Raw genomic sequence first — 20,641 nt, 5'->3', positions numbered from 1 at the left:
GAGGGTATGATCAGAAAAGGCCTCTCTGAGGAGACTGAGGCCTGAGTAATTAGTAGAAGGCAGCCACACAGATCTGGAGAAGGATATCCAATGCAAAGGCCCTGAGGCAGGAGAGAGTTCAGTGACTTAAAACAGAGTAGTGGTTCTCAAAGTGTGGTCTGGGAAACCTTGGGGGGGCCTCCCAGGGTCAGAACTACTTTCATAAAAATAACAAGACAGCATTTTCCTTTTATTTCCATACTCCCAGGAATACACAGAGGAGTTTTCCAGAGGCCACATAATGCATGCATAGAAAGCAGGAGCAGACACGAGAATCCAACTGCCTTCTATAAAGCCAGATAAGTACTTAAAAAGCATTTCAGTTTTAATTTCTAATCTTAAAATACCAATAGATATAATCCATATAAACCAAAGCTCTTTGGATTCCTCAATATTTTTTAAGAGTATAAGGGGTCCTGTGGAGGCTGAAATTTTAGCAGGGACATTTTCCATGGGGGAGAAAGACGTAGAGGAGCAGTGGGGATGGCATTTGACCATGGGGTGGAGGAGCTGCGTCTGTGAGGGGCCAGCTGGAGCCAACCACACAGTGATCATAGGATCAGAGTGAGAGATCTGGATTTTGTTCTAAGTGCAACTAGAAGCCACTGGAGGGTTGCAGGCAGGAGCTTGGATTTGATTTCTGTTCTAGAAAAATCCCTCTAGCTGAATGGGAAGAAGGGGATGAGACCGAAAGCCAGAGATACTGAGGGTGCTGTTGCCATGATCTAGGGAGATATGCTGGTGGCTGGGAGGGGATGAGAAAGTGTGGCATATTCTATAAGCAGAGGAGGCCAGTGGGTGTGGGAGAGGGAAGAGCAGGATTCAGATGATTTTGAGATGCTGGGCTGACTACTGAGACAGCAGATGATGAGGAGGGTGGGAGCCAGGGAGAGCTCCCCTCCCTCTCTGAGTCTCAATGGTTTTGACTTGCTCTTTAGGTCACATATCTAGCCCAGGCCAAGGTAGGAGGGGTGCGAGGCCTCTGTAACCAAAGGCCCAGAATAATCGACCTGGCAAGCACATCTGTGAGCAAGTCCCTACTCCAGCCCATACCTGAGTGGCACTTCCAGGGGAGAGACACAGCCAAGGGATGGATGGCTGCTTTCGAGCAACTACCTTTGATTTGCCAATTCCCCTGGCTAAACCTCACATACCCAACCCTGGGACCAGCAATAGGACGCTGTGCCGACCCCTCTGCCAGGCAGGCCACTGTAGACCTGGCCACACCCCAGCACTGGATGACCCTACAGTAACCCTGGCTCCAGCAGGGTGGGAGAAGTAAGCAATAAGTCATGTAAAGCCTGCTGCAAACAGAGAGATGATTATGCAGATGCTGAAAAATGTGACATTTGCCTCTATTTATTTACTTACACTCCCGTTTCAGAAAGGAAGGAGCGGAAATAAGCCCAGGGCATTTTTCCTTAACCCATTAGAGCCTGAGCTGAAAGACGCTTCAATGACCCTAAAGAAATGACTTTTTAACTAATATAATGTTATATATATCAACTATATCTCAATAAAAAGTTACAAAGGGGTGCTTATAAATTTATAATAAAATGACAGCTGTGTGTAAAAAGAAGAGAGTGAGAGAGGAAGGAAGAAATGATATTTTTTTACCAGGCTAATCTATACTTAGTTAACCTAGACTCATGGTCATCACTTATATTTGCGTAGCAATTACCTCTAAGGAACATGAAGCAACCTGGAGAATGTGTAACAAAGAATCCCTCAGACCCCAGAGCAGGCGGAATCATCTGCCGTTTCACAACTGAAAACAGGCAGTGCTACCATCTGCCTCGTAGCCTAAGACTGGTTTTAAGAATGAAAACAGCCCTGGCTTGGGTGGAAGTGTGAACTGGTGTACTTTTTTTTCCTAGAATGCACGCTGCGACTACATGTATCAGGATGAAAAGCCTCCCCTTTGATGGCAGGTCCATTGCTGGGAATGTATCCCACAGACACGTGAGGTTTGCACAATTGCACAGATACCCCGAGCAGGTGCAAGGTGACACTCACTGCAAGAGCTCAATACTGGAGACGACCCAAATGCCACCAATACCAAATGTTATAAAAGATGTTGTTGGTCCCTCTGCATCAAAAACACTAACAGTTAACGAGCATGAAGTCGATTTATATGTGCTAACATGTAACGCTGTCTTATTAAAAGTAAAACGGCCAGGCAGAATCACACATACGATATAATCCCGGTGTAAAAACAGATAAGCAAAGACATACATATGACATATAAAGAAACGTTTCTGAAAGGATATGTAAAGAAATTGTTAAAAGTGTTAGAAGTTTCTAGGGCCAAGTAGACTTATTTTTCATTTTATCATGCTTTGTTTGGATTTTCAAATATCATATGCTTACAGTATATATATTTCCAAAATGAATCAAGCAAATCAAAGAATGAAAACAGAATGGGGTAGAAGGGAAACAAGGACCCTGACTTTGGACAGGTCCTTATAGCTGAGTTTTTTCTTAAATCGATAACTGCTTTTGAAAACATTTTCAGCATTTGTGATTGAAGCTCGAAACCCTAAATGTGGGGAGGGTAAGTTGCAGGGGCCATAGGGCCCATTTTCTGAGGTTTTTCAATGAAGAGCAAAGCTCTCTTTCGAGGGATGGGGGTGCATAGGGAATTACTTAAATCAGAAGTGTCAGAACAGAAAGGGGAGGGCCTGCCCTTCTGGAGAAGCAGTTCTTCCTGCTCCACCAAGGCGACCTTGAACTTTCTATTCATGCTTCCTTTTTGGGAGAGGGGATGAGCTTTGGTGAAAGTGGTTAGAGAGGCTCCCAGACAGGAGACACTGGCAGCTGCCCATGGCCGGCGGGGCCCTCTTCTCAAGTCTCACTTCTTTAGGGGGTTTGTAGCAGGGACCCATACACTATCTCTTTCTAGTCACCCTACATGGAGAAGGAAATTACTCTCCCACAACCTCATTACTAATCATCTAAGTATTTCCAAGAAACTTCTTTCTTAATTCTGAGAAGTCCTTCCACATCCCCAACAAATCTCTGGAAAACCAAAGCCAGGCGGAAGAACACCAAAGAGAAAGCCAAGATTTCTTTCTGTGGCTTGTGTTTAATACTGTGCTACACTCTGATAAATTCTAAGAAATTTATCTGGTGCTTCCAACTGGCTGGATTTCTAAGAAGGGAGAAGCAGCTTACACAGGCTCAATAGAGGGAAAGCCCTGGACCCCCAGGAGGGGGACAAGTGGTGGCGCGGGGTGGGGCCGGCTCACCTGGCACCTTGTCCACGGACGCGAACACAGAGCGCTGCACTGTGGGGTCACTGCTGCCTCGGCGGCACTGGTCGTAGAATCGGAAAGGCAGGTGCTGGGAGGAAGAGGAGCCGAGTCCGAATCCCAGGACTTCAGTGGTCGGCTGGATCGGAAGGTCCAGGAGGGCTACGTTCAAACAAACCCATGGTCATGCTCAGTGCACGGGACGAAAGTCTAGGTGCGGAGACTCTGGGTGGGGCGGTTGTAGCTGGAGTGGCCAGGCCCTGCCAGGCACATCCCTTGGGCGATGCAAGCAGGCAACTGGCAGCCTCAAGCTGGGGAAACCAGTGTGACAACCACAGGTCCAGCCTGAACCTCAAAACACAGCTGGCGAGGGGTTCAGGAATGGATGCAGGGTCAGGTCCCACCTAGGTTTCCTGGTTTCCACCCATACAGGCCAAGGCTTAGCCAGAGGTACAGTTTCAGATCCCACAGCAAATGGGGCCAATTCTGCCCTAAAAGTTCACATATGTGTGCGCACGGGGAAGACTGTGGGAGAGAGAAGATACACACATGTGTATGTGTGTATTTACGAGTGTGTGTTTATCTGCCACAGTTGCTTCCTCCCTTCTATAAACAAATCTCATGATATAGCAATTTGGAGGGGCTTTTAAAAATCAATTGAAGAAATACTCAAGGCGTTAGTTCTCACAGCCACTTTACGGCATAATTCTCAATTTTCAAATGAAATATTTAGCCTTCATGGCAGCTGTGAGAAACTGCTTTACATTAAAAAAAAAAAAAAACCCTCTGAAAATAAATCTTAAAAGAAAGGACTGAGTGATTTAAGTCACTTTGCACATTACAAATGCTTCTGTAATGATTTTGCAGGCCAAGTTTCAGCTAAGTGAGAAATAAGATGAGGACTATATGGGATGCAGACTTGCACAAATCAACGAGGCATGTGCAGGAAATAACAATCCACAACGGCCAGAAACCCCGCCCTCTGCGTCTTTATTTTTAGGTAAAGAAAGCTCTCTTCCTCCCCCCATGGGCTGGAAAGCCTCCCAGAGACCACACCAGAATGAACATCAGCGCTTGAACAGAAAGGCGCTAGTGTCTTGAGAAAGACTTTATAATTTTAGTAATTGATAGCACTTCTTTTCCCCAAGGAAAACACCATGCCTTCCACCCTGACAACTGGAACGCCCTCATCTCAGTGCTTTTACATCTAAGCTGGGGCATTCCCAACCCTGGGCAGCAGGGGGTCTCCTCACAAATTCTCCATATCCCTGTGAAATGTAAAAGGACTTCTGATTTCAGAACTGGGACCTGGCCCCTCACTAAGCAGGGCGAACTCTCATGAGAGCTGGGAACGGATGGGCAATAGAGTAGGAAGTTCTGTGTTTGGGTTCTTCCAAATAGTTGCCTGTGTGATGTTGGGCAAGTCACCGAGCCTCAGTTTACTCATCTATAAAATGGGCAGAACAGGCCCTACTAATCTCAAGGGTTGTTTTAAGAATAAAATGTGGTACAGGAATGTCGAAGCACTTTATTAATGTAAGCTAGAGAATATCCACGTGCAGGAGTGAGAACAGTTGACCCACTGACGCCTGCCTGTTCATGGCCTCTGCCCTGGTCGGGAGAGCTCTCCTTCTCTTCCACAAGGCCCTAGAAACTCTCTAGAAATCATGTCCATAGGAAATGGGAAATTCTGAGCAGATTCTCCATTCTCTCACCAAAACACAATTAACTCCTGAACCGTGTGTGCCCTTTTCTGGAGGAGTTACGGGGGTTCTCAAGGTCAATGTGAGAACCACACTGACAGTCCAGAGGACTCTGCACCAGGACCAAGCACTCACCAGCTATCCTCTGCATCTTCATGCGCCTCGCCTGGATGCGGCCCTTGGCCAGGCGCTGCTTGGCGATGATGCAGCGGATGTGGTCCGAGAAGACAAAGGTGGCCTGGAGGATGGGGAAGGGCTTTGAGTGGGGGCTGGAGGCAGGCTTGTGGATGGTGATATTTAGGGCACGGCTGTCATCTTCCACACCAGTCACCTGCATGTCCTGCAGGAGGAGGAGGTGAAAGAAAATGCTTCATTAGGTTCAGGAGGGTGACTGCTCAGAAGCTGTGGGATCCCTGTCTCATCTGCAAGTGGCCCCCGCCCCCAATTTCAACTTTGCTTTTGCCCTGAAGGAGACCATCCCAAGTCTAAGACAGTCAAGGAAGGACACAAACCAGATCAGCCTAGCAAGAGAAGACAGCGTGGGAAGCACAGAGCGTTCACCAGGAGCGATGCTGGTTGTGGGGTGGTACCATCCACAAGAGGACTTGAGTCAGCCTCTTCAAGGGAACCCAACAGTCAAACTCCAAAATTCTTACTTCTGAGAAGCCAGTGATAACAGCCCAAATTTTCTATGCCATCTGGCACGATATTAGATTTGTTGACTCATCTACAAACCAATTTCTTCCTGGTTTCTCTTAAAAAGGGGGCATCATTAGCACCCATTTGTATGTCTCTGAAGAATCTCTGGTTCCTAAAGGAAAAACTAGCTCGGAGAAAGAAGGGAGGGTCACTTAGCAGGCATTTGGAGAACACTGTGTTTGAAAGCTGGAGAAGGAACTCACACATAGCAAGTGTAATTAAGGATAAATCCAATCTAAAACCTCAGGATGGATTCCGTGTAAAGAATCTGCTTCCCACAAAGGTTTGAGGTGATTTAAGATAAAAGCCTGAGACAGGAGCTAGACAGGAACGCCAGACATGCTACGGGAGGCGGGAAAGTGCTGGAAAAGGCTCATTAAGATGGTCGCTGTCCATAGCATTAAAGCTGGCATGGGCTCTTTGGAAATAATACCTACATGGAAATGTTGCTGTGGGATTAGATGAGATATTACACATTTAAGACGGAGAGTTTGGCACGCAGTAACGACCTGACAAATAGTGGCTATTGGAAGACGACCAAAAGAAAAGGTTTATGTGGCTTTCATTGTCTGATGGAGGACATGTATTAATCCTTCGAGGGAGAAAAACACTTTCCTAACACTAAATTCTAAAGGAAATTGATCACAAGCCTAGATAAATAAGAAGCACTAAGTCACCTAATGGACAACCACTTACATGGAAGTCTTTTTATAAATAAAAGATTCTTCATATAGTTCTTTCTCACATCACCCTTGGCAAAAGACATTTTTTAAATAGAAAGATCTTGAAAAAGAGGAGGTTGGGGAAAAGGTTGCAACAGCATCTTTAAACACGTGGGTGGTTCTCTTGGAGAGCGGCACGCTGCCAGCAGGTCACATTTGTGGAGAGGCGGATGTGGGTCAGCCTGAGCAAGGCCTTGCCAGCAGCCAGGCCTGTCCAGCAAGGAAACGACCTGCCTCAGAGCAGGGCAAGCCCCAGGCCTGTCAGAGGGCACTGGGCATTCAGGGACTGGGGTCTGACGGGGATGTGAGCCAATGTGAGCCAGAAGGCTGTTTTCGACTCTTCCAGTTCTACGTTTCATTCAATGAACCAGCTGGCATTAGTAACCTATCATAGAGACAAACATGGAGGAAACCCAAGCCCCAACTTGGCTTTTGGCAATCTGGAGCCTAGCTCTGCTGGATAGGGGTGGGGAGAAAGGAACTGTTACACACTGCCAGTGTAAACAATCATTTCAGACAAAAATGTGGCGGTGTCTATGAACTTCTTGGAGTCTGCCTAGGGAAACCCCTGCCCCAGTGCACAAGGAAGGAAGATCAATTCTGTTCAAGGCAGCCCTGTACAGGCAAAAAGCTAGAAACAGCCGCAGGGCACTGGTAACCATGCCTTGGTATGGCCAGGCGGCAATGAAAAGAATTCCAGTAAGTCTGCATTTACTAACATGGTTAGTTCTCCAAGATATATGTTAAGTGAAAAAAAGCAAAGCTTAGACTCCATTCAATGTGACACTATAAAAAATACACACACATACCCCCTCCCAAGTATATGTACACAATTTTAAAAAACATGGAGTTATATTTATATATGCATTTGGCAGAGACCAGATCTGGAAGGATTACCGGTAATGGGAGGAGAGGAGTGTAAGAATTGGGTTTGGGACTTGACCTGTATCTGTGAGATATTTTAATTTTTTTCAATGATAGCCTGTTCATGTGGTCCTTGTGCCATTAGAAATTAACTATAAAGATGATACTCGTGTGTGTTTGTACAGTCAACGGAGAAGAGCTTCTGCAGTTCTCAGCCGTCGTACCTGCAGGAGGCCCGCAAACTTGACCACTCCCCAGCCAAGCCTGGACACGTCGGGCTCCACCAAACTCATCTGGTAAATATCGACAGCCAGGAATCGCTGGACCATGCCGCCATCCTTGGTGATCACCGTGCACGCGATCAGGTCGCTGTTGTCTGCAAGGAAGGAGACAGAGCAGAATGAGGCGCAGTCTGGCTTCCCAGCCTGATGGAGACTCAAGCTGACTCATGCTCTGCTGGGCAGCAGAGTTCAGTGGTCAGAGTCCAGGCTTGAAATCACGCACTCCTGGGTCTGAGTCCCTCCTCTGAGTCACACTGGGCAACTTTCTTCACCTGTCTGGGCTTCAGAGTCCTCGTCTGAAAATGGGAATAATGTCCATCCCTCTCAGCGCACTATCTGTGAGGCCTGATATAAAATACACATGGCAATAGTGCAATGTTTACTACACTTTAGGTGTGCAGACTGCAGACTGGACCTGAAAAAATAAACCGAAAATCTCGGGAACATTTCAGCGCTTCCTTGTGGACCACTGTGATGGTGTTTGCCTAAATTAAGTGAAGAAGCAAAGGAACAGGACCACCAAGCCCTCAGGTTGGTGTCTGGCAGTGAAGAGCTGAGCTCCGCACTAGATGGTGTGTGATCCTGGGCAAGGCACCTGGCCCCTCTGAACCATGGTTTTCCATCTGGACGATGGAAACCATGTCCCCTCTTATGAGATGTTTGGTGCATTAAATGAGAAAAAAACAGGTAAAAAACTTAGAACGGGGTCCTCAGTGTATGCGGGGTCCCTTCTCTTACTTGAAAGTTATCTCCAAATTCGATGTCTAATTTAGTGCCTATTCTGATGACAATGAAATCACCAGGACCATTCAATCTCTGGCCTGCTCGAGTTCCCCCCAGTGGAATCCTCTGCTACATGTCTAAAAAGAAACAGCCAAACAAGGAAACAACCTAAATGTCCCCAAATAGGGGAACATTTTGAGTATGACTTTTCCCCAGCACATGGAAAATTATACACCCATTTAAAAATTATGTTTAACCAAACTGTGAGCAGTGGTTACCTATGGGGAGGGAAGTGAGAACTGGAGGTAGGAGTGTGTGTGTGATTGGTGGGGGAGGGGAAATATCAATGAAAGAACTTTAATTTTTTTCTCTATACATAACTGTTTTGCTTGAAATTATCTTAAAGTAAGAAAGTATTCAAGATACACATTTGAAATACATATTAAAAATCCAAGTAAAATACCCTCTTTACAAATACTTGCAGTGACATTGGAAAAGACATTAAAATTTTAAATGAAAAAGAGGGTGAAAATATTCTTACTATGATTTTGATATATTAAAAAAAGATATCCCTACAAAAAATACAAGTGCAGAGAAATATACTAAAATGCTAAAAGAAATCTCTGATTAGAAGACTGGTAGGTGGTTTTTTTACACACAGCTTTGAGACAAAATTTTATATCATAAAATTTACCCATTTTAAGCACTCAGTTTGCATTTTAGTAAATTTATAGTTGTGTATAACTACATCCCAGCTGTAGACCCCTACCCTGATAATTTCTATCAGGAGCACTGTAACCTAATATTCAGCTTAAATTTAGTGGTGGTAGAGGAGTGGAGGTAACACAGATGGTATAAATTCTGGCCCCAAACACATGTGATAACAAACTTGGGCTCAGGTATTCACCAAGTTTCCCTCCTCCCATTTTACTTTTCATTTAGGTCTAAGGCAATGGTCGGCAAACTCATTAGTCAACAGAGCCAAATATCAACAGTACAACGATTGAAATTTCTTCTGAGAGCCAAATTTTTTAAAGTTAAACTTCTTCTAACGCCACTTCTTCAAAATAGACTCATGGCCCAGGCCATGGTATTTTGTGGAAGAGCCACACTCAAGGGGCCAAAGAGCCGCATGTGGCTCGCGAACCGCAGTTTGCCGACCACTGGTCTAAGGGATGGCAGATAAATTTCTCCTCTCTCTCAGGCACCTCCCTCACCCCCATGCACACTTCAGTTTAATCCTCTGAGAGCATAATCTATCTGGGATTGTGGCTTCATGGGGATGAATGTCTTCCAATCCACCTTCTCGGCTTTTCCAGGCCTTGAGTTTCTGTCTATTCTTCCCAGCATATGCCAGAGGCTCCCATGGCAAACACTAGCACCAGACAGGCTTAGCTCTCTGGGCTGCACTTTCTTACTATCTAGGGCAAGAAGTTTCCTCCCTTTCCCACAGTCCAGCCAAGTATTTTAAAGGATTTCTAAAAATTATTTTATCCAGAATTTCTGGTTCCACACTGGAAGACATCTATATTATCAGAAGTGTAAGTCATCATTTTCATTCTTACAAACATACTAGAGGCCCAGTGCACAAAATTCATGCACCGAGGGTTGGGGGAGGGGGCGCGCCTCTCAGCCCAGCCTGTGCCCTCTCACAGTCCGGGACTCCTCACTCCCTACCACCTGCCTGCTCCCTGCTCCTTACTCCCGCCACCACCGCTGCGCTCGCCAGTCATGGGCCCAGCTTCTGGATGAGTGGTGCTCCCCCTGTGGGAGCGCACTGACCACCAGGGGGCAGCTCCTGCGTTGACCATCTGCCCCCTGGTGGTCAATGCGCATCATAGCAATCGGTTGTTCTTGTTCTGCCGTAAGGGTCACTTAGGCTTTTATTATATAGATTCTTTGTGGTAGGTAGAGTTTATTTTCTTTACTAAATACTTAAGGCATGTTCTTCAATGGGAATCTTTTACTTTTTAAAAATAGGAAACAAAACTAAATGAATAGAGCATGCTTTTCCTTTCCTTTTTCCCCTTTCTCTCCTCCCTTCTCTCCCCTCTAAACAGGACAACTGCCCTCTTTTATCAGTGGAGTGCGATGACAGTGGGGTTTGTCAGCAGGCAACCCCCTCATAAAGCCCAGAAGCCTCAGGGGCTTCGGGGGAAAAAGACCTACCACCTCTGCCACAAAGAACAAAAAAAGGAAGAACTAAACCCCAAAGCGGAACAACTTTCAGCAATGCAATTGAGGCATCAAAGCCCTGTGAGAAATTTCATAAGAAAACTAAAAGCAACTGTCACCATGAGACAGGACCGCTCAGAGTGGGAGGGAGCCCTGGCTTTTCAGAACCTGTGGGGCAGTTAAAGAGAAACACAGTGGCTTCCGAGGACTAAAGAGAAGGGTGTCCGATCTTCAGAAGAAAGGAGATGCTGGTTGAGGACGCGTTTGTGGTCCTCTGCGGTGTAATTTTAGGGAACACCTTCACCACCCTGGCCCTCGCTGCTCTATCCTGGGGGTCAGGGGCTGTCTGGTCACCTTTGGGTGGCCATGATGTCTTGGGCAAAGGAGGACCCAGGAGAGAGGTGCTAAATGGAACCCAATTCTGCCCAGAGTCTGCCCTTTGCTGGCAGCCTTCATGCAGGCACCTGTGAATGTTGCTCTGAGCCAGGGAGCCATGCCGGGGCTGAGGTACCAGGAGACAGGCAACTCTGTCAGGGTGCATTGGCGGCCTCATGAGCCTGCCTCTCAGGAGTGGCCTGTGGCCAGGGGAGGCCAGTGCAGGTGACAGGTCCTCCATACACCAGCACTGCCCACCTGAATCTCTGGGTCCTTCTCCCACCAACCCCACTTCAAAAGGAAACAGGTGCCCTGGCTGATTTGGCTCAGTGGATAGAGCACTGGCCTATGGACTGAAGGGTCCCAGGTTCAATTCCAGTCAAGGGCATAGGCCTGGGTTGCGGGCTCGATCCCCAGTGGGGGGTGTGCAGGAGGCAGCCAATCAATGATTCTCTCTCATCATTGGTGTTTCTATCTCTCTCTTCCTCTCCCTTCCTCTCTGAAATCAATAAAAATTAAAAAATTAAAAATAAATAAAAAAGGGGACAGGCCTAGGACTCTATTGAAAAGAAAATTACAGAGAATTGTCAGAAGACAACACAGGAGACTAGCCATATGACCTCAGGGGAAGGAAATAATTTCTTTATAAAGAAATAAGAATCAATACATACAAATAAATAAATGTAAGACTGCTAAACTAACTCCATCAAAATTAAAATTTAACTCATGTATAGCAAATGACTTTATGATTTTATGCATAACAGACCAGGGGAAATATATGCAAATTACCTCTAAGAGGCAAAAGATGAATAAAGCAGGTACTATGAGGGCTCCCATAGGCAATGCACAGATGAGAGAATGGGGACAGCCATCACTCACACACAAAGGTGCTCACCCTCATGAGAAGTCAGGAAACATTCAAACAAGATACCATCTTCTACCCATGAGATTGGCAAAAACAAAAATGTCTGATGACATCAAGTACTGGTGAGGACAAAGAAAAACTGAGATTCTCAAACGCTGCTGGTATGAGAATCAATTAACATAGTCACTTTGAAGGGCAAATTAGCATTATTTATTAAAACTGAAAGTTTCACACAATATGACCCTCCAATTGGTAAGTTCCCAAGAGAAACACACTTGTGGGCCAAGAGACACGAACAAGAATGCTGATGGCAGGATTTGGGTGTGCAATATCCAGTAATAGAGGAAAGCCTTTAAAAAAAGTGTACATTCAGTCATTCAGTGCAAAGCCAGATGGCAACGGCAAGGAACGAGTTAGATCTCTAGGTATTTCAAGAACATACTGTTGAGTGGAAAAAGCAATTTGCAGCCTGACACATGCAGTGTGACACAATTCGTGTAAAATTAAACCACACAAAAAGAAACTGAATATTTTCTAGGGGTTCAAGCATACAGATGTAAAAGGAAAATGTAAGAAAATGTCTGGCGGGTGCACAGTGATACCTATTGGAGTGGGGGAGGTGGGATTCAGGGTGCAGGGTCAAGGTCATTTCAGTTAACACAATGCTCTGATGTTTTAAAGGGAAAAGAGGTATGTTATTTGTGTATTTAAGATTAAATAAAGAGAAAAGTTCATCTCTTTCCAGACTCAGACACAAAGGGCTCAGTTCCTCGTGGGGCCCAGCCAAGTGGGGGCGGCAGCAGCAGGCCATGCTGTCGGCCAGCCGGCTCTGCCTGATCCCCACGGTGGTGACAATCATCCCGAAAGGGCGATGGCAAGCCGACAGCTTTCCCACAGCACCTCTTGGTACACAGGTGTGCATGTTTTCAATCTGGCCAGGCATGCAAGCTAAGAACTCTGGCACCCATTTCAATAAGCACGAGGGTGTCAGGTGCTGCACTAGGAAAGCAGGCTCCAAAGAATGAGGCGTGACCCTGCCACAAGGGGCTCAGGAGCTGGCGGACACTGGAACTAGGGATCACAAAACACCATGTAGACCAAGTCTCCATCTGGGTACCCTAGGGACAGAGCAGGTGGGATGACAATGTCTCCATCACAGTCCAGGGAGAGGTGACATGTCCCTCCTACTCCTAGGCACTGCCTTTCTTTTATTTAAAAGGTGAGATTTGCCATTTTATTTATTTATTTTTAAAAATATTGTTATTGATTTCAGAGAGGAGGGGAGAGAGAGAATCATTGATGGCCTGCCTCCTGCATGCCCCTCACTGGGAATTGGGTCCAAAACCCGTGTATATGATCCAGCCTGGAATTGAACTGTGACCTCCCGGTTCATAGGTCGACGCTCAACCATTGAGCCATGCTGGCTGGGCCACCATTTTATTTTATTTGAAAATATTAAGCTTACCAATCTCTTTGAATAGATAACACATTCATATGTTTCCATTTTAAAAGGAATGCATTCTTTTTTACAGTGGGTGTCAAGTCTTCCATCCACTATGTCTCGAGTGTACATGTAGCTACATTCTCTCCACCTTGCCTTTCCAAATGGTGGAATGTCACTCCCTCTGGTTATGCTTCTGCCACTCGGCCATGAGTCTAGGTGACCCATCAGCACACAGAGACCCTCCTCACTCTTTTTCAGAGCCATACCCGCTCCCACTATCGGGATAACTAGGTGATTCAACAGCTCCCTAGCTGATGGAACATTCTTATTCTTCTATGCATGTGAGAGTAATTCTATACCAGTAAAGAACTTGCACTTAGTTTTTCTCTTAAAATAAAAGGAAACTTCATATCATTGCCATGGATGAAAAACCAGAAGTCCTTATGATAGGGTGACCATGAAAACAGAATGAAATACAACGTGATTAACTTACAGCCTAAAGAACACTCTTTGGGCAAAATGGGAGACCCATGAGTTAGGGAAGTTCTAAGACAAACTAGTACCAATCTGAGACTTTCTCCTTAATGTAATAGAAGGAGTGGCACTGAAATGGATTATACTTCCCAAAGATGGCCACAGCAAAGACTCCCACCTTACAAGCTCTTCTTACAGTGAGACCTTGACCCCTTCCCATCAAGTGGTGGGGTCTTTTCTCTGTGAACCTGAGTGGGTCTCTATCATTGCCTAGACCAGTGGTCGGCAAACTCATTAGTCAACAGAGCCAAATATCAACAGTACAACGATTGAAATTTCTTTCGAGAGCCAAATTTTTTAAACTTAAACTTCTTCTAACACCACTTCTTCAAAATAGACTCGCCCAGGCCGTGGTATTTTGTGGAAGAGCCACACTCAAGGGGCCAAAGAGCCGCATGTGGCTCGTGAGCCGCAGTTTGCCGACCACGGGCCTAGACCAACAGAGTACAGTGGAAGTGATCCTATATGATTTCTGGGCAACGCCATAAAAAATGCTCTTAGAACCTATCCACCATGCTGTGAGAAGCTCAAGCAGCTAGGGAGCACCCCAAGAAAAGCCAGGCCCCAGCCCGACAGCCAGCTCAACCTGCAGCTCCCAGCGAGTGATCCTCTCGTCCCCAGCTGGGCCACTCCAGAAGACACACGTGGAGCAGAGAGGACCTAATCCCACTGAGCCCTGGGTAAATTATAGAACTGTGAGCAAAATGAATGACTGTAGTTGTTTTAAGTCACTCAATTTTAAGATGATTTGTTACTTAGAAATAGAGAGTTTCAACAGTGACTTACTATAATTTAATGTAGTTTACTGCTTACCCAGGCATAAAATTCTGAAATTCTTTCAGCACCACCAGGGGCTGCACACCACAGCGTGGAAGATGGGCCTGGACAAACGGCCCGGAGCTGACCATTTCGGATGTGCAAAAGGTCCTTCAGGGTTTAGCAGAATGAAGTAAAAGGAGGATAGCCATTTCCCAATCAAAGTTTAAGATGCTGGGAAAGAGGAGGAGAAAAGCAAAAAGCACGAAAGGGCCACGTTACTATGCAGTGTAGAATCAGAGCAACTTGGCCTGGCAAAAGTATCTTGGGCTTTGGGGCCATGGAGACCTGGGTTCAAAACCCAGCTGTGCCATTAAAAACGGTGTGATCCTGGGCAAGCCACCCCACTCCGAGTCTCAGGGTCCTCACATGTAACACTAATACCTAACCCCCCGCAGGACCGTTGAGGGAATCTGAGAGAGGCCTGGGGTTATGCCCAGAGGAATGCCGATGGGCATGACAAACACAAGCCCTGTGGTCTTCATCGGCAGTGGTGACTGCTCGGAATGCCCTGACTCTCAGGAGCCAGGACTCTAGTCAGACAGTTCTGCTGAGGTGAAGTCATGCTTTCTGAATGTAGGCTCCAGACTAAGCAAGGTTCCACGGAGGGAGAAAGTGAATCATGGCTTTGGGTTGTTCCTCAGAACTCCTGTGGGGTCACGGACAGTGAGCTAAGCTATACAGTACCCCCCCAACCTTTCGTCTGTGGTTGCCCCACCCACACAGTTACTCTCCACCTCATGCACCTATCTCAGCCCTACTGCACCCCAGTGCCAACCAGTTTCATGATCCCATTCACTCCCTCCTTCCTGGTTGAGGCCTGCTCTCTGCCTAATGTAAGCCCCCAGAAGGCATTGCCCTGACCTGTCTTCTTCACTGCCGTGACCCCAGGAGGGGGCCTGGGCAGTGGCAGGTGTAGAAGTACTGTCACTGGATGAAGGGATGCTAATATCTTCTGGTCCTCTCTGGCTTTGAGGCAAAGGACTTCTCCACCAGCTGTCCTTACAGCCCCCTGGCTGCAGCCTTCCTCCACAGCTCCTTCTGACAGTGCAGCTCATTACTGAGCAATAACTGGGGCTGATTGACTCTTGCTGCATTTAAATGATCCCTTCGTAATAAAATATGGGTGCCAATAGCATAATTTAATTCTTGGCATTGGTGGCTCCGCACACATTTAGAATTGAAGTCTTTATCCCTACAGTGAGGTTTCAAGGCCAGGAGAGTTCCAGTGCTTTGAAATCTAATACCGTGGGCCTTAGGGCCAAATTCTTAGAATACCACCACGGTAGACCTTGTCCTTCAGGCATGCATTGTTAATCAGGGGTCAGGTGGGTCCAGGAACAGGGTGCACTGATTCCCTGAGAAAGGCAGGCTCATTGTGGGTGGGGTTCCAAGACCAGGCCCACAGGGAGACTTTACAGCTGATAGGAGACCAGGAAGCAGAAAGGCACGTGGCTCTACTTGCAAGGAACGTGTGGTCCCCACCCCTCCTTGCATCCAAGAGCAGGTTGAGTTCCTACTCCAGCACCTGCACGTGTGCCAGGCACTAGTGAGACTGCAGTGGCCTGCGGGCCCTCCCAAGGTGACCTAAGGCAATGGGATCACTGACTTTGCTGGAGTTGGTGGCCCTGTGCTGCGGGGATTCAGAGCCATCCAGGGCTTTGGTTCTCTGAAGCCACCTACTGAAAGACTGTCAGGGCTGGGGTTTTGAAAAGGGGGCCCCGGCCCTGCCCCCCGCAGTTTATGACTGCTGCTGACACCACGCCGACCTTTACCGAATGCTCCTGTGTGCCAGGTGCTGAGCTCCCACTAGACAGGTTTCGGGATCTTATGAGGTGGATGCACTGGTTCCAGAGGACACAGGCTGCAGCAAGCAGCTTCCCCAGGGACACACAACTGATAGCGAACGTGTGACCTTCACACCATCCTGAGCAGCCTATTGTAACCTGGGTTCTAGTCCTCTGGATGGGGCCAGAGAGGGGGCTGACCCTCGTTTACCTCAGACGGGGACACCCGCGACCCCGGTTGGCTGGTTCTGGTAGGGGGACAGTCACATGAAACAAGCTCTCAACAGGCAGGCCCGAGAGGTCTTGATCTCATGGTGGCTGGTGGTGTGAAGCCACCTGAATGCTCCTGGGCTGCCCTTGGCAAGGTCCCCCTTTCGCTGGGCACTTGGTGCCCCTCCAGCAGCACCTATGGACCGGGCAGCCCGCACAGAGCTTTCAGACCAGTGCACAGGTGGTGGCGCTTTGGAGCTGCCCAACACCGGGAATTAGTGTGGGAGAAAGAGAAGGTGCTCTGTGGCCTTGTGCTCAGTTCCAAGACTCCAGGCCTGGCCTGGCTTCCCGATGACAGAACACAGCTGAGGGGAGAGGCCTTAACTGGCCAGTAATGCAAAGATGGGAAGTGACTGATGAAGCGTCGGCACTGTTGGCTCTCTGGGGTGGAGGTGGGGGTGGGGTGTGGAGAGGGAGAGGCAGGCACATCAGTACAAGGCAGTCAATCAGAAGCCCAGTGGGAAAGTGCAATCCATCTCCCAAACGTCACTACTCTATCAATACCTACTACAAGAATGAAATGATAGCCCTTCAGGGCGTAAGAAAGTTACATACGTTTCCTTGGGAGCTACCCTGAGTGCTTGGAAGTCTTGTGCTGATTCAAATGCAACCCAGTGGAGCTGGGTGACAGGGAACCAGGTAAATTCTACAGACCCAGCACAGGAGAATGGGCTTGTATGAGCGACTCCCAGACCTCCTCGGGTCTGACTAATGGGGGAGACTCCACGTATGGCCCAGAACATTCAGAAGTCAAAACAAGGAAGAGATCCGTTTGTTCCCATTCAGGGTGTGAATCATGCACTCAATTAGGGTGGCTGCTTCTCCTGACTGTCAAATCAATCCTTTGAAGAAAATTAAGTAACCATTTCTCCATCAACCCAGCAACAGCTTATGGGTTATTTGCTGCAAGTAGCAATCAATTACTTTGTCTTCTTTGAAGCTCCCTAAAGCCTTCCTTCCCAGCACAGCACCAGGGCAGGTGTAAAGTGAAAGATTTCCTGGATGGAGAGTTTTGCCACACTTCTACTGCCAGGCATAGAGTCCAGTCCCTCCAAGAATAAAGATAAAAAATGTACCAGTGTTGTTCCTAGGATTTGCAAGGGGAGTAGCAAGTGGGGATACAGATATTAGGCTATGGGCTGAAATGCAGTCACCCAGGGAAACTGACCTAGTGCTCAGTTCCAAGATTTCAACCAGGATCACCAGGCTACCTCAACAGCTGCCACTCCTCTCCTCAGCCTCCTGTCCACCCGCCTGTACCCAGAGCTTGATGGTCTCCTAACACATTCCAACTCCACCGCCCCACCTGCAATCACAGCTCTAAACACAGGGAGCCATGCAGGGAACAGTGGCCCACCAGGCCTGAGTGCTGGCTGCCTGGGGCTGAGCTGTAGCTCGTTGCTCTCTAGTTGTGTTGACTTCGCTTAGGTCATCTCATCTGTGGGCCAGGGTAATAAAAAGACAAATGACTTTACGGCTCTACTTCATGATACGCATGCTGATGTATTTAGGGATAAGGGTACTGATGTCTGCAATTTACTCTGCAATGCACCAAAAAGAGAAACGAGAGAGAGAGAGAGAGAGAGAGAGAGAGAGAGAGAGAGAGAGAGAGAGAGAGAGAGAGAGAGAGAGGGAAAGGTGGGTTGATACATGTGAGGGAATGATTTTCAGGCCAGGAGTCCAAGGCTTGGGGACAGTGCTGGGCTTCAGCTCAGCGCCACCTGCTTCCAGGAGGGGTTTTCCACGACTATTTCCTTCCTCTTGCACGAGGCACTATGACTGGTAAAATAGTGTGACCAATTTTCACAAAGCAACCAAGAAAACCCGTCACATGTCTTCATTTTTCCCTCTTGGAAAATTTCAAGAAATTCTCTTCTTGGGAGAACTAAGAATGAGAATTTGACTTTTCTTATTGCCACACGTCCAGACATGTGTGGGGTGCCTCCCTCTGACTGCTCAGATCTACATAAGGATGGGCAACTTGCAAAGGCTCTATTCCTTGTTCCTTCTTCGCACTAAACAAAGTTCACAGATAGACAACTCGGTGAAAACACAATTACCAGAAACAGAATCCAAATGAGCAGCGATTCCAAGTAGAGCCTTGCATATCCCCTTATCAAGTGACACAGCCTGCCACCAGAGGTACAGCGATCTGATCTTTATAATGCATTGGTGACCACACTTATCTCTACACTCACTCTCCCCGGAATGCCACATTTGCATAGTACATTGCATAATTTCCTCTCTGAAAATGGCCCTGTTTAGCATGAGTAAATAAAGTTACCTAACTCTGTGGCAGCCGAATGGAATACTTGAGATTTCCAAGAAAAGATTTGAATACCTAAGCTCTTCACTATGCAAGATAGTCTAACACAGAATGACTTTCAGCAAAGCTCCCTCCTTCCTGCAGCTCAGCAGCAGAAGATGGAGATATCCTGGTCTTGAGGAGCCCATGTGTAACCGCTCCCGCCCCCCCTCCCCCAATAATTTCTGTGTTCTGGGCCCCTTCACTGGATGTGGTCAACCGACCTGGGCTTAGATCAAGGTCCTGTCTTTCCCTTCCTTCTTTTTATTCTTCCAAGAGTCTTTCCACCCAGTATTTGCCTGCTGGCTAGGCGCCAGGTACTGGGCTATAGGCATGGAGAGGGTAGAGATATCCCTGCTCTGGGAGACCTTTCTGAGCCTCAGTCTCCTTATCTGAAAAATGGACACAACACTTACTTCATAGGCATCCTGTGAGGAGCAAATGAGGTGATTTTTCTCTGCATGGGTCGTGTAGGCACATGTCTCCTTACTTCCTCTGAATAGAAGTTCTAGAAGACAAGGCCAAATCTTCCCTTGGATTTCCTCTTTAAGATACGTCATCAGAAAAGTGCATGTGGGTATTCTAGAGAGCAAATCTTGGCCCAGGAAATTCTCCCTTCTTGGGTAGGGGAGGAGTGGAAGGGGGGTTCCACCTGGGAGAGAACATCGACTAGAGAGTTTTCCTCAAGTGTTAAACCCACTGGGCTTTAATATTGCTAATGCCACTAGAGAAGGCATATGTGGGTGCCACACAGGCATCCCCAGATGCTGGCTAAACTTCAGGGAGCTCTTGTGGTCAGTGGCTCTGAGCTTGGCCTTCAAGGCCCTTCTTGGATGGGAAATATTCTCTCTGTTAATATCCAACCTGGACCCTCCCCTTGAGATAGGCCAGTCAGTGGAAGAAAACAGCTTTGTAGATAGAACCCTTTACGCCCACTGTCCTCCTTGCTGTCTCAGACTTTTTATTCAAGCATTTCTGCGGCACTTTCCTCCACACTGGACCATGTGCTTGGCAAAGGAGACTACAGAGATGGGCAAGATTCACGAGCAGCTCCTGTTTAGTGGGGGAGACCAAACAAGTGACCATTACATTTGTAATTTGTGACAAGGCCGCTGCAGAAGAAGACAAGGGGGCTGTAGAAGGCTAGAAGAGGGGCTACCGACAGCCCTGGGGTCAGGGAAGGCTTCCTGCAGGAGGTGATGTTTTTTGTTTGTTTTTTAAAATACATTTTTATTGATTTCAGGGAGGAAGGGAGAGGGAGAGACAGAAACATCAATGATGAGAGAGAATCATTGATTGGCTGCCTCCTGCACGCCCCCTACTGGGGATGGAGCCCACAACCTGGGCATGTGCCCTTGACTGGAATCAAACCCAGGACCCTTCAGTCTGCAGGCCAACACTCTATCCTCTGAGCCAAACCGGCTAGGGCGGAGGTGAAGTTTTAACTGGATCCTGAAAGATGCCCAGAAATTGGTCAAGCAGGGGAGGAAAGCGGCACTTCAGTCCAAATAAAGCTGTTGTCTGTCTCCAGAGGGCTCACAGGCTCCTCTCCGATATGCTCCTGCATCTGACCCTTCCTGGACCAGCACCAGCCTCCCATTTTTCCACCAACCCTTTGGGGTTTCAGGCTGTTTTCTTCATTTTGATCGGAAAGGTTGAAGGGATGCCCACATGCTCTCCCATGCCCACTGCATGGGTCTTCCCTCCATGTCTGCCCCTTCTGAGCCATACCTCCTGAGGCAGCACGATCACATGGGAGAGGGGCCAGACGCTGCAGTGTGGGCCCTC

General features: G+C 47.5%; 1 protein-coding gene across 5 annotated transcripts in view; it reads right to left on the bottom strand.

The window, feature by feature from the left end:
* CLEC16A (C-type lectin domain containing 16A) overlaps positions 1 to 20,641 on the bottom strand; it is a 223,008-nt gene that overhangs the window by 54,826 nt on the left and 147,541 nt on the right. For all 5 annotated transcript variants that reach the window (XM_079785204.1, XM_079785205.1, XM_079785206.1 and 2 more), the window contains exons 19-21: positions 7,503 to 7,654; positions 5,129 to 5,333; positions 3,288 to 3,452 (exon numbers count right to left, since the gene is read on the bottom strand). In XM_079785204.1, coding sequence (XP_079641330.1) covers positions 3,288 to 3,452; positions 5,129 to 5,333; positions 7,503 to 7,654 — 522 coding nt within the window. The remainder of the gene's footprint in view (positions 1 to 3,287; positions 3,453 to 5,128; positions 5,334 to 7,502; positions 7,655 to 20,641) is intronic.

The sequence above is a fragment of the Cnephaeus nilssonii genome, assembly GCF_951640355.1.
Source record: "Cnephaeus nilssonii genome assembly, chromosome: 2".
Lineage (NCBI taxonomy): Eukaryota > Metazoa > Chordata > Mammalia > Chiroptera > Vespertilionidae > Cnephaeus > Cnephaeus nilssonii.
This window is presented reverse-complemented; position numbering and strand designations above follow the sequence as displayed.